Source organism: Mobula hypostoma, chromosome 9 (genome assembly GCF_963921235.1).
Source record: "Mobula hypostoma chromosome 9, sMobHyp1.1, whole genome shotgun sequence".
Taxonomy (NCBI): domain Eukaryota; kingdom Metazoa; phylum Chordata; class Chondrichthyes; order Myliobatiformes; family Myliobatidae; genus Mobula; species Mobula hypostoma.
The window spans coordinates 108050379-108065012 of NC_086105.1; the positions used below are offsets into that span (position 1 = coordinate 108050379).

The following is a 14634-nucleotide window of genomic DNA, read 5'->3' on the forward strand; positions in this document are numbered from 1 at the left end:
ACTCAATGGGCCGAATGGCCAACTTCTGCTTCTTTGTCTTATGGTCTTATGGACTTTCATTTTCATGTTTGCACTTTACCCCATTGTAAAGCACTTTAACTACATTGTTTGTATGAAAAGTGTGCTGCAAGTTAATATTATTATTTACTGTTTACCTTTCTAATGTCTTGAAATTAAGGAATCACTTCACTGAAATCTGATTCATAGCAAAACAAATTTAAGTTTCTACAAATACTAATCACAGCCATTAAGCTCTAGGAGACATTTGTCTAAATTTGAATATATATAAATTTGTAAACATTGCCTATATTAAGCCAGAAACAATTTATAAATAACTCTGCATCAAGCAGACTAAAGGCATTGCAAAAAACTTCCAGTAAACAGTGACCTCAGGTCACAATCTCCATGCTACCCTGCAAGTCTTTGCCAAGAATCTTTCCTCCACCAAAACGAAACAAGTATCCCCGAGACATGGCAACTTCCAGCTGCATTAGCAAATAGTGTGTGTTCTTACAAGTTTGAAACCTCAAGGCAGTCTATTAAAGAAATCAGCTTGTTTTCAGTTACTGCTGCAACACCAGTACAATCATCCACATTCAACACCTTTTATTTACTTCAGTTCTTTGTGTTTTATTACTGGGAACGGAATCTCTATTGTTACATGTTCTATTCACAATATTTCCAATTGCTTAAATTATTTTCTAAACAATAATGAATCTTCACAGATGTTATTAATACACAAATTGTTCAGGAAATTTCAGACAAGCACAGTTGAAGTTACACAGTAAAGTCCAGAGAAAAAGGCTTCCCACTTCTGCCTAACTCAAAGAAAGTTTGAACTTTCTGTGTTACGAAAGCCCCAGGTTCAAAATGGGTCAAAAGTTCAAAGTAAATTTATTATTAAAATACATATATGTCACCATATACAACCCTGAGATTCCTTTTCTTGCAGTCAATCCAAGAAACACAACAGAATCAATGAAAGACCACATCCAACAGGGCAACCAATGTGCAAAAGTCAACAAACTCTGCAAATACAAAAGGAATATTAAATAAAGTATATATTTATAATTAGAATGTGATATTCAGAACATGAGATGAAGAGTCTTTGAAAGTGAGTCCATAAGTTGTGGGAACAGATGGGGCAAGTAAAGTTGAGAGAAGTTATCCCCTCTGGTTCAAGAGTCTGATGGCTGACGGTAATTGCTGTTCCTGAACTGGGCAGTATGGGTCCTGAGGCTCCTGTCCCTTCTTCCTGATGGCAGCAGCAAGAACAAAGCATAGCCTGAATGATGGTGGTGGGGGTCCTTGATGATGGATGATGTAAGTGAGGAAATCAAGGAACCAATTGCATAAGAAGGTATTGAGGCCAAGGTCATGAAGCTTATTGTTTAATTTTGAGGGGGCGATAGTATTGAATGCTAAGCTGTAGTTGATGAAGAGCATCCTGATGTATGAATCCCCACTGGCCAGACATTTCAGGGTTGAGTGAAGAGCCAATGAAATGGCATCTGTTGTGGACCGGTTGTGGCAGTTGGTAAGTTGGATGGGATGCAAGTCACTTCTCAGCCAGGAATTGATATGTTTTATCACCAACCTCTCGAAGCACTTCATCACTGTGGATGCAAGTGCTACTGGATGATAGTCATTGAGACAGGTTACCACAATCTTGGGCACCAAAAGTTAGGGCTTTCAGGACACAGAAAGTTACGGCTTTGCATTTCAACCAAAGGGTCCATTTATGAAGATTCAATCACTGTCAAATAGTAAAAACTATCTAGTCTCATATTTTGAACTTGCTGTTTTTTCACAAAATATCCTCTCTTTACTATTTCATTTTCTACACCCAATACAGCATTTATTTCATTTTTCCAGTTTTACTCTTCCAGGCTCAGACTCCACTTGTTACAGCACTAAACAACACCACCCTTTTCCCAGAATAAAGGTGTGGCTATGATTATTCAAGCAGGCCCAAATTAACCCCGTCTCTCCTGGAAATTGTTGTTTTAGTCCTACTCTGATCCACTGCTTCAAACCTTTTTCTCGTAACATCAACAATTACATCAGTGCGTACCTTGCACTTATTCTGAACTTGAAAATGTCGTTACTTTTGCTACCAATTTCTATCTTGTCTTCATGAACACATAGTTCATCTCCAACTCGAGTTTCCTTTCTTGCTCAGCTGCAAACATCCATTACAAGTCCACAGACTTCTACAGCTATGTTGACGATACTTTCTCCCTACCTTTCCCGTATAAGGATACCATTCCATTCTTCCATCTATGTCATATTGGTTCTGATGAAGAGACATTGTGCACGAGTGCCACTGGAATGTTTTCCTTGTTCCAGAACCAGTTTCACCTCCACCATTGTGGATAGAACTCATACTGCATCCCTATTTCCCATAACTCTGCTCCAACTCTTTTATCCTGGAGCATGCAATAACAGAGTAGCACTTGCCACTACTTCCCACCTCATCAGCCATCTCATTCAACAACTGTTCATCCTTTGCAATTTCTGCCAGATTCAACCAGGTTCCACCCCAAAACACATTATTTCCCTCCCCTCCTTTTTCAACATAGAAACACAGAAAATAGGTGGAGTAGGCCATTCGGCCCTTCAAGCCTCCACCACCATTCAGTATGATCATGGCTGATCATCCAACTCAGAACCCTGTACCTGCCTTCTCTCCATACCCCCTGATTCCTTTAGCCATATCTAACTCCCTCTTAAATATAGCCAATGAACTGGCCTCAACTGGTTCCTGTGGCAGAGGATTCCACAGATTCACCACTCTCTGTGTGAAGAAGTTTTTCCTCATCTCAGTCCTAAAAGGCTTCCCCTTTATCCTCAAACTGTGACCCCTCGTTCTGGACTTCTCCAAAATTGGGAACAATCTTCCTGCATCTAGCCTGTCCAATCTCTTTAGAATTTTATATGTTTCAATAAGATCCCCCTTCAATCTTCTAAATTCCAGAGAGTATAAGCCCAGTCGATCCAGTCTTTCATCCTATGAAAGTCCTGCCATCCCAGGAATCAATCTGGTGAACCTTCTTTGTACTCCCTCTATGGCAAGAATGTCTTTCCTCAAATTAGGGGACCAAAACTGCACACAATACTCCAGGTGTGGTCTCACCAAGGCCTTGTACAACTGCAGTAGTACCTCCCTGCTCCTGTACTCGAATCCTCTTGCTATGAATGCCAGCATACCGTTCGCCATTTTCACCGCCTGCTGTACCTGCATGCCCACTTTCAATGACTGGTGTACAATGACACCCAGGTCTCGTTGCACCTCCCCTTTTCCTAATTGGCCACCATTCAGATAATAATCTGTTTTCCTGTTCTTGCCACCAAAGTGGATAACCTCACATTTATCCACATTAAATTGCATCTGCCATGAATTTGCCCACTCACCTAACCTATCTAAGTCACCCTGCATCCTCTTAGCATCTTCCTCACAGCTAACGCTGCCGCCCAGCTTCGTGTCATCGGCAAACTTGGAGATGCTGCATTTAATTCCCTCGTCTAAGTCATTAATATATATTGTAAACAACTGGGGTCCCAGCACTGAGCCTTGCAGTACCCCACTAGTCACCGCCTGCCATTCTGAAAAGGTCCCGTTTATTCCCACTCTTTGCTTCCTGTCTGCCAACCAATTCTCTATCCACATCAATACCATACCCCCAATACCGTGTGCTTTAAGTTTGCACACTAATCTCCTGTGTGGGACCTTGTTAAAAGCCTTTTGAAAATCCAAATATACCACATCCACTGGTTCTCCCCTATCCACTCTACTAGTTACATCCTCAAAAACTTCTGTGAGATTCGTCAGACATGATTTTCCTTTCACAAATCCATGCTGACTTTGTCCGATGATTTCACCGCTTTCCAAATGTGCTGTTATCACATCTTTGATAACTGACTCTAGCACTTTCCCCACCACCAATGTCAGGCTTACCGGTCTATAATTCCCTGGTTTCTCTCTCCCTATTTTAAAAAGCGGGGTTACATTAGCCACCCTCCAATCCTCAGGAACTAATCCAGAATCTAAAGAGTTTTGAAAAATTATCACTGATGCATTCACTATTTCTTGGGCTACTTCCTTAAGCACTCTGGGATGCAGACCATCTGGCCCTGGGGATTTATCTGCCTTTAATCCCTTCAATTTACCTAACACCACTTCCCTACAAACATGTATTTCCCTCAGTTCCTCCATCTCACTGGACCCTCGGTCCCCTACTATTTCCGGAAGATTATTTATGTCCTCCTTAGTGAAAACAGAACCAAAGTAGTTATTCAATTGGTCTGCCATGTCCTTGTTCCCCATGATCCATTCACCTGTTTCTGACTGTGAGGGATCTACATTTGTCTTAATCAATCTTTTTTCTTTTCGCATATCTATAAAAGCTTTTACAGTCAGTTTTTATGTTCCCTGCTAGCTTTCTCTCATAATCTTTTTTCCCTTTCCTAATTAAGCCCTTTGTCCTCCTCTGCTGGACTCTGAATTTCTCCCAGTCCTCAAGTGAGCCACTTTTCTGGCTAATTTGTATGTTTCTTCTTTGGAATTGCTACTATCCCTAATTTCCATTGTCAGCCACTGGTGCACTACCTTCCCTGGTTTATTCTTTTGCCAAACTGGGATGAACAATTGTTGTAGTTCATCCATGCGATCTTTAACTGCTTGCCATTGCATATCCACCGTCAACCCTTTAAGTATCATTGCTAACCAACCCTTCCTCATTGCTCAATACCCAGTCTAGAATGGCCTGCTCTCTAGTTGGTTCCTCGACATGTTGGTTCAGAAAACTATCCTGCATACATTCCAAGAAATCCTCTTCCTCAGCACCCCTACCAATTTGGTTCACCCAATCTATATGTAGATTGAAGTCACCCATTATAACTGCTGTTCCTTTATTGCACGCATTTCTAATTTCCTGTTTAATGCCATCCCCAACCTCACTACTACTGTTAGGTGGCCTGTACATAACTCCCACCAGTGTTTTCTGCCCCTTAGTGTTATGCAGCTCTACCCATATCGATTCCACATCCTCCAGGCTAATGTCCTTCCTTTCTATTGTGTTAATCTCCTCTCTAACCAGCAATGCTACCCCACCTCCTTTTCTTTCATGTCTATCCTTCCTGAGTATTGAATATCCCTGAATGTTGAGCTCCCATCCTTGGTCACCCTAGAGCCATGTCTCTGTGATCCCAACTATATCATATTCATTAACAACTACCTGCACATTCAATTCCGCCACCTTGTTACGAATGCTCCTTGCATTGACACACAAAGCCTTCAGGTTTGAAGATATCCTCATCTGGAACTCTCTGGTTTGCTCTTCTATCTTCACCAACCTCTCCCTTGCCTAAGGTACTTCCCCTTGCAACTACAGGAAGTGCAACACCAGGCTGTTCATCCCTTCCCTTCTCATCATCCTGGGACACAAACAGTGCTGCCAGGTGAAAAAGTAATTCATTTGCATTCCTTCCACTGCTGCCCCTCTACACTGGAGAAACTAAATGCAGATTAGGCGAGAGCTTTGCAGACCACCTCCATTTAGACCACAGGAATGAACATGAGCTTCTGGTTGCCCGCTTCCTTAATTCACCGTGCCACTTCCATTCTGAGCAACACACACAAAATCGCGGTACTCTCAGCCTAATACATTGATTGTATCCTCTCCATAGATGATAATTGACTTGCTGAGTTCTTCCAGCATTGTGTGTCTTGTTCAAGCTTCCCAGCATCTGCAAAATCTTGTATTTATTACTCCCATTCTGATTTCTCTGTCCATAGCTCCCTTCACTATTATAATAAGGCCAAACACTTCACTATCCAGGCACACTGAGCCTTCCAAATCCAATATTGAAGTTTCTATTTTTATCCTCCTACCTGTATTCAATATTTCATATTCTATTAATGTAATCTGGCCCACTGGACATGTCCCAGAGCCTCATAATTAACAACACATTACATAGACATGGTAATCCTGAAGTCCTTGCAACTGTACTCATTAACACATTTGGACTCACTCTAGAGATATGCACATTGTTCTATCCATACTTCTCTCCTGCCAAAAAAAGCTAACTTTTTCTCAGTTCTATCAAAAGTCCATGGACCTGAAACAGTATGTAGCTGTATCTCTCTCCACAGTTAATGCTTGACTGGCTGATTATTTCTAGTATTTCCTGTTTTTATAAGTGAAACGTTTGTTCACCCAAGTTTCCAAGTATTACAGACTCAATGCTAAATTTCATAGTCAGGCAATTCTATTGCTCCTTTCCGTAGATGCCTTTTTCTACACTAATTTAGTATACAAATTTTAAACAAATTCTCGGCAAGACATACATCAAAGAAAAGATCAGAACTAAAATTACTTTAAGTATGTTACAAAAAAAAATTCAAAAAATTAGGAGCTCAGTACAACTGTGTTGGAGAAGCTATTTTACGCTGGTTAAATCCACACACAAAATGTATTCTTCTACTCAATTTCCATTCTTCTTAAAACATATTTCCAAATGCAACAGAAACAGGTAGAACAACATTACTTGACTGACTTGATGCAACAGTGAGAAGCTCAAAAAACTACTGCACTGAGATGAAGCCAGGAAGTATGTGTCAGCCAGAGAATTTAAATGTTTAATATTTATCTGGGATAAGCAAGTCACAACCTGAAGTACTTGGAATAAGAAGAAAAGACAACAATTTAATTTTATCTATACAATTGTGCCTTGCCTTGCTACTGGTACCACATAGCCCAGTACTACCTGTCTCGGGTCGGGTTGTCGGCGACGCAACTGGCACACCCCCGGTGCACTTCGGCTAATCAGGGAGGAGGGTGTGTAGGCACCCAGCAGGACTAAAAACAAAACCTGTCAAAGGGCAGATGAACTCTTTGTAAGTCAACGGCCACCTACTGTCTGTGTGAGGAGTGGCGCGCCACAGAGTCTTTCGTTTCACTGCTTGTAAGGCGTTATGATGACAGACAACCCAACAAACCCTGCACTTCCAGAGCCGGGAGTGCTCAGGAACTCTGTGGAACGCCCAGACCCTGGCCTAGACAGACAGTATGAAGATGCAACCTCAAACCCCACGGGGAGGGTTGAGTCCGACAGGGGGCCGAGTGAACTGCGCCTCTTTTGCGCTGTAAGGTAAAAACAATCATCTTAACCTTCAACGCAAACACCATCCGTCTACTGGCTTGATGCACAGAGTTAGCATCACTGGCAAGCAGCTAGAAGATCTCCATCCTGGGGATCCAAGAACCCTGTCATGTGCACCCTGACAAAGAGATAAGGTTCACAGAGGTAGAGGGGATGCACCTCATCATCTCGACTGCATGGAGAGAGTCGACGACAATGTCAGCACAAGGTGGAGTAGGGCTGATGTTGAATCGCAAGGCGAAGAAGGCACTGAGGGGCGTAGTCTCAGTCAGTGACAGAATCCTTACTGCGGAATTCGACGGAAACCCAGCAACCTCTGTCATCATCTGTTACTCCCCGCACAACTGCAGCGAGGAGAAGGAGTTAGAGGCCTTCTACAGTAAACTTCACGAAGCTGTCACTTCAATACCGGCACATAACTTCCGGGCTGTGCTCCGCGATTTTAATGCCCAAGTCAGACTGGAAGATGTTCCATACTCATACCAAGACTTTACCAACAGAAATGGACAATATCTAGTTGATTTCATCCAGGAACATAGTCTCATTGTGGCCAACACACAATTCAAGAAGCGAGCTGGTAAACATACGAAAACAGAGCCTCGATTACATCCTCGTAAGAACAAAATGGCGTAATTCTGTGATCAACACAGAAGTCTACAGCACCTTCAACTCAGTCAGTTCTGACCACAGAGTAGTGTCAATGCAAGTGAGACTGAGCCTGCGGCAACCCAAAGTCACAGGTCCCAAGGAGAAGATAGACTGGAAAGCATTCTCCTCACAACCTACTCTTCAAGCTCAGTACACACTGGAGGTGAGAAATCGCTTCGGCACACTGGAAAGGGAGGAGGAAGAGACTGCCACCGACCACTATCAATGGCTCATAGATGCACACACAGATGCAACAAAGAGTTTGCCTACTGTGAAGCGAATCAAGAAGAGCCGGATCTCAAAACATCCTGACCTCGTAACAGCAAGAAGTGTGATCAATGCTTGTCATGCTGAACTTAGGAGGAGTGAAACAGAAGAGCTAAGAGACAAGTTCGAGACAGCAAAGAAGAATCTCTTTGTCACCTACAACCAACTGAAGGAAGAGGAACTAGCTGAGAGGATTAGAGAGGTAGAGGCTGCTAATGAAGACAAGCAGCATGGAGAAGCATGGCACCTAGTCAACGAGATCAGTAGTTGGAAGAAGTCCCCATCAGGTCAAGTAAGTGGTAAAACAGCAGAGGACCGTGTCCAGACATGGTTTACCCACTTTAAGAACCTGCTGGGAAGCCCTCCAACGATCACAGAAGAAGAAGAGGACATACCCACGATACTAATGCAAGTCGACATCGATGACGGCCCATTCACCATTGAGGAACTGAAGGCGGCCAAATATGCACCCAAACAGGGCAGGAGCGCTGGACCAGATGGGGTACCACCAGATGTCCTGAAGAACTGAGACCTGGACGACATCTTGCTGGACATATGTAATACGGCACTGATGAAAGGCGACAAACCAGAACAGTGGTCACTCTCACAGTTCCCAAGTCTGGATCCCTCAAGAAGACAAATAACTACCATGGTATCAGCTTGACCTGCATCTTAGCAAAGCGATACAATCGGATGATCTTGAACAGGATTCGCACCGCCATTGACCCTAAGCTAAGATTCAATCAGAATGGTTTTCGGCAGAAGCTTACAACAGTAATGCAAATACTTGCTCTCTGTAGAATCATCGAGGAAGTCAAGAAGAACAACCTATCAGCCGTGCTTACTTACATTGATTTTCACAAAGCTTTTGACTCCATTCACTGAGGTAAAATGCTGAAGATCCTGAAAGCTTGTGGAGTGCCAGACCGTCTACTGCGAGCAATAGAGTCCAGCTATACCAAAACCATGGCGAAAGTTGTATCACCAGATGGAGAACCAGCAGTGTTCGAGCTCCTAGCTGGAGTGCTGCAAGGAGACACTCTGGCACCCTACATCTTTATAATCGTCCTTGATTACGCTCTGTGTCAAGCTACCAAAGATCAGGACAAGCTTGGTTTTACCATAAAACCAGGACGAACCAAAAGGATTAGACCAGTTATGCTCACAGATCTGGATTTTTGCAGATGTCATAGTCCTGCTCTCTGACCAGATGGAGGAAGCACAGCAGCTACTGACAAAAGTGGAAATTGAGTGCAATAAAGTTGGACTTCATCTAAACGCTAAAAAGACAGAGTACATGGTGTTTAACTGCAACAAAGGTACTCTCAAGACCATAAAGAATGATACTATTAAGAAAGTCTTTGACTACAAGTACCTCAGGTCAAGAATGATGAGTTCGGAGAAGGACATAAAGATATGGAAAGCGCTGGCGTAGAGGGCTATGAACGACATGAAGGAAATCTGGAAGTCAAACCTGACCAGAGGGCTTAAAAAGAGGATTTTCATAGCAGTCATAGAGTCCATTCTCACGTATGGATGCGAGACGTGGACACTCACCAAGACTATGCGAAAGTCTCTAGATGGTTGCTATTCACGAATGCTCAGGATGGCTCTTGATGTGAGTTGGCAACAGCACATGACCAACGTCGAGCTCTATAACAACCTATCGACGCTCACCACTAAAATCGAGGCGAGAAGACTGCAACTAGCGGGGCACTGTCTACGCCACCCCGAGCTACCTGCCAGCCTAGTTATCATATGAGAGGATGAACCCTGGGTGCCCTCCCAAGACTATGGTCAACACGCTCCTAGAAGACAGCAGTGCAGCTAATGTAGATGAACTGAACACACTGATGAGGGAGAGGGAGAAGTGGAGAGTCCGTCATCATGCCTGACGCCGGCCCCCTAAGCCTGAGTCGACATAGTAGTAGTATACAATTCCTTTTGAGAGGCATATCAAACATTTGTAAATAAAAGATGATTGATGTTTTGCATGCAACACCTACTCACCTGCTGAAAAGGGTTTGGGTATCCAATGTTGCATACCAGGTAATAATTTAAAGCATCTGCAAAAAAAAAATGAACATTTAACAATTGATAAATCTTTTGAACAGATTTATAGAAAATTTGAAAGATATAACCAGATGATTTTGAAGTTCAATCGGGCAAAATCAGAAATAGTAAAAAGCAAACTCTGTCATACCTTCCAGTTTCCAACTACTTCAGAACAACTACACAGCTTCAGAGCTGTATGTCAGACGTGACTATAAGCAGCACTGGGGTCCCACAAGGGAATATAGTTGCTCCCTTCCTGTTTATCCTATATACCTCGGACTTTAGACACTGCAATAGTTAGGTGTATAACGAGAGGACAGGAGGATGAATACAGGGGCCTCGTGGAGGACTTTGTCAAATGGAGCAAGCTGAACAATCTAAAGCTTAACATCTGTAAGACAAAGGAGATGGTGATGGACTTTATGAAGACTAAGCCTGCACTGCTTCCTGTTACTATTGATGTTAAGGATGTGGATACGGTTAGGATCTACAAGTACCCAGGGTGCACCTGAATGACAGACTTGAGTGGAGCACCAACACAGAGGCTGTGTACAAGAAGGGCCAGTGTCACCTTTTCTTCCTTGGAAGACAGTTCCTTCAGAGTATGCAGGCCTCTCCTTCATGTTCTTACCAGTCTTGTCGACAATACAATTTTCCAAACAGTGGTGTGCTGGGGCAATGGCCATCAACATGGGTGATGCCAACAGACTCAATAATCTGATTAGAAAGGCTGGCTCTATCGTAAGAGTCAAACTGGACATACTAGAGGGTATGGTAGAACAAAGAACCCTATTGAATATCCTAGTAATTCTGGACAATGTTTCTCACCCTGTTATGCCACCTTGGCTGAACAGAGGAGCACTTCTAGTAATAGACTAAGACAACTGTGTAGCTTCAAAGAGCGCAAAATAAGGTCATTCTGACTGCTTCAGGTAACTTTCTTTTATTCTTTCTTACTTCTCTTATAATTTTTGTATATTTGTGTACTTGTAATCCTACTGTGACACTGTAATTTCCATTGGAATCAATAAAGTATCTATCCATCTAATGACTGGGGATAAAAGAGGGAAAAAGGAAATAAGTTGCAATCACCACTTAAAACAAGCGAACTTTAAAGATACTAATTAAACTGGGACATATTCAGTACTTCACAGATGCTTCCACTTTAGGAAGAGGTAATTCATATGAGCTTTTACCAAATGATTTACATTATATAGTGACAAGCAAAAATCAAGAATTTGGAAGCTGAGCCATGTCAGTCTTCTAATCATTACAGATCTGAAATCCTACTTTAGCTTTCTAGTTCAGCATATTTGTGTGGGCAATTTAAGAAGCTAGCATCAACACCATGCCAAACTATATCAAAGCAGTACAAGGTTTTGCTTAAGTATGAAAGCTTCTTGCAATTCCTCTCTGCAGCAAACCCACTGGAAGCTAATGAAGTGCACTGCATTGTCAGCAATTTATTGTTGAAAAAAATTATAATTACATTTAAAAAGTTTACCAAAAATTACAAATGTTTTTAATAATTATAATGTTCATTAAAGCTTTAGCAGACTGAGAAAATGGACGTTTTATTATTCAACGCAAGTTAAGGCCCTGAATTAAAATCAAAGTTTAAGTGTTAACCTCAAAAATTCTGGCATGTCCAGTTCTTTAATTGTTTCCCAGCAGTAGTAGTTTTGTTTCACAGACTTAACCTCTCTAAATGGGATTAACATTGCCCCTACGGATAGAGTATATCTTTTGAATATGATCATGAACCTTTCCATTATGTTTTTGTAACTTCAAAACATTAAACTAATTTAAAGGAAGACATGGGAGTCCAAAATGCAAGTCTAACTTCAGATTTACTTTAAGCGAAGTGCACACGTATCACGTGAAAGTGTGATGAGGTATGCAATTCACGTATTTATACATATAACCCATAATGAATAATTTAAATGAACTAGAATGCTTAATCAAATAATACATATAAAAAATTACTCAATTACTAAAATATTAAATACTTAACACTTTCTACTGCACTTATTCATAAAATACATAAAGCAATTTATTTCAATGCATACTGTAGTTTTCAACAGAAGGATTAATATTAGACATGTAGCCACTGGAACTTCCTTCTTGCTTCAATACTGAACAATTTCATGTAGAATCAGAACAGTATCTTCTAACAAATAAATTGGCTTTTTATATTTTCATTGGCAAATCCAATTGCAAGTCACAAAATTTTTTATCAACTTTCTTCAGCATTTCTTCCATTCTTGTAAATGATGGATTGTAAAGACTATGTGACACAATGACTACCACACCAAGAAAAAGTAACATGCTATATTTGTATATTTTGGCAGTTTAACTTTTAAGTACTAGGTTTTTGGTAAAGACACTAATTTTACCAAATAATGGACACAAAATAAAAATCGCTGAAGAACACAGTCACCAAACATTTATTCTTGATGTAGCTTTAAAAAAATGTAATTCTCTCAGAAATGGCATCACACTTTCCGATTATTCTTAAGAGGATTTGGAGGGAGGAGAAAAGGCAATTTGTATTTGCCTTCATGCTCTATGTGTCAATAACCTTCATAATTGTACTTGTATATAAAATGTGTAAAATTTGAGGGATTACAGTAAGCATCCCATGACTCATATGCACCTCTAATCATAAATTATAAATATCTAGTCAAACACAAATGATTTAACTGCCCTGATACTGAAGTCAGAAAACACAATACATTATAGTATATTCCCCATGATTACCACAATCAACTTTATAAATTTCATGTGCTAAATTATTTGTGACACATGTAACATATTGGCAAAGACATTTAAGACTTATTTAGTGCAGATATTTAATAGTTTATCATTGCATATGACAGGACTCTCCATTGACAACTTCATTAGAAAATTATTTATCGCAGTCAGATAATAAGGGGGCGTATTCAAGACACGGTAAGTATTTTGATGGAGACTGTTTCCTGCATATTAATCATTTCCATGGTGTAAATGTGTCAGAATTTAATATTGCACTAATTTCTAAATTAAGTTCAACTAATTCTCTCAGATTATTTCATATCAATTGACAAAGCAGTAACTCTTTTCTCATTTCTCTTCCTACCTGTCTGTCCATTGTCCTTTGGTAACACATTCTAACAATGTTTATTAGTTTCCACATTTATAATGGTGACTTGAAGCTGCACTACAGAAAGAACAAACTACCCCACACAGGATAAGCAGAAATATGCTCCACACAAATACTGAGAAAATTTCACATGCCATCTTCGGTCCGGGTCACAAACCATTCTCTTGCCATCAATCCCATTGCTCTCTGTGGTGAGCAGTGGAACGATACAAGGCTATCGTTCCTTTTGGATTGAGTTTCTGACTTCATTTGAGTGCCATCACTAAAGTACCTGCTTCCACTTCCAAAAATATCATTGGACTGTCCCTGGTTTAGTTCCTCCAGTGCTGTAACCATGTTCTGTGTCTGTTACCTATAAAGATTTCAAAGCAGACCTGGCTGCTCTCCTTTTTCTAACAAGGTCAGCTAATGCTTTCCAATATCTTATTGACAAAAAAATCTTATTCATTGATGGCCTTTGGGCCCAAACAGGCTCCCAAATAAGCAAAACTAAGATTTTTTATTAAACATTCTCATACTTATTTTAAAATCCCATCGTGGACTCTTCTAGCCCTCTGTAATTTCTTTCTGCCACATACCTCTGCATGAAATCTCAGACCTTTGTTCATTTTATCACTCCACTGCTGGCAGCTGTGCATTCAATTGTCAAGGCCCTCAAATTCTGCAACTTTGTTTTTTTTTCTTTAAAATGCTGCTACAAGCCTTTCACTGACAAAGCATTTGACAAGCTGTCATAATTCCACCTTAAGCATTTGACACTGATTGTTTTTTTTGGTGGTGGTTATTTCTCCTATGCATCACTTTAAGGCATTTCAGTAAGAGAGGCCAGCTGTTCATATCACCAGAGTGCCTCAAAATAAACTGATGATCATTCCTATGTTTTACAAACAACCTAGTTAAACTAGTTTCCTTTCCATCCTCGACAAAAAGTTAACTCACAATCAGCTCTCTAAAAAAGAAAATCCTGGAAACACTCTATTCTAACCATTTGTCCACAGAGAAAATCCCCCAACTTTACAAATTGACAACTTTGCTTCAGAAATGTTCTTTACCTCATACAGCATACCCAGCAAATACCACTGACTTTGACTTGACTTTCCCAGTTGTCTGATTGATTTGAAAGATGGTGAGTTTCAAGGTTAAGTGAGAAGCTGTTGTCCCTGGATAGTATATCCTTTATAAAATGAATCTAATATCCAACATCACAAGTTAAAACTGCCCTTACGATTCAACCAAGTAGAAGTCCCAAATGTTACAGCTTTCAACTGACAAAGTGATTGTGCACTACAGCTGTCCAGAAGTATTATACCAAAAGTATCCTCTGACAACATTGTCAAAATCAAGTGGGAGACTTAATT

At 40.8% G+C, this 14634-nt stretch overlaps 1 protein-coding gene across 4 annotated transcripts in view; it reads right to left on the reverse strand.

Annotated features, from left to right (window-relative positions):
* Nucleotides 1–14634, reverse strand: part of LOC134351923 (protein tweety homolog 3-like) — a 218710-nt gene that overhangs the window by 57074 nt on the left and 147002 nt on the right. For all 4 annotated transcript variants that reach the window (XM_063058845.1, XM_063058843.1, XM_063058844.1 and 1 more), the window contains exon 8: nucleotides 10090–10145. In XM_063058845.1, coding sequence (XP_062914915.1) covers nucleotides 10090–10145 — 56 coding nt within the window. The remainder of the gene's footprint in view (nucleotides 1–10089; nucleotides 10146–14634) is intronic.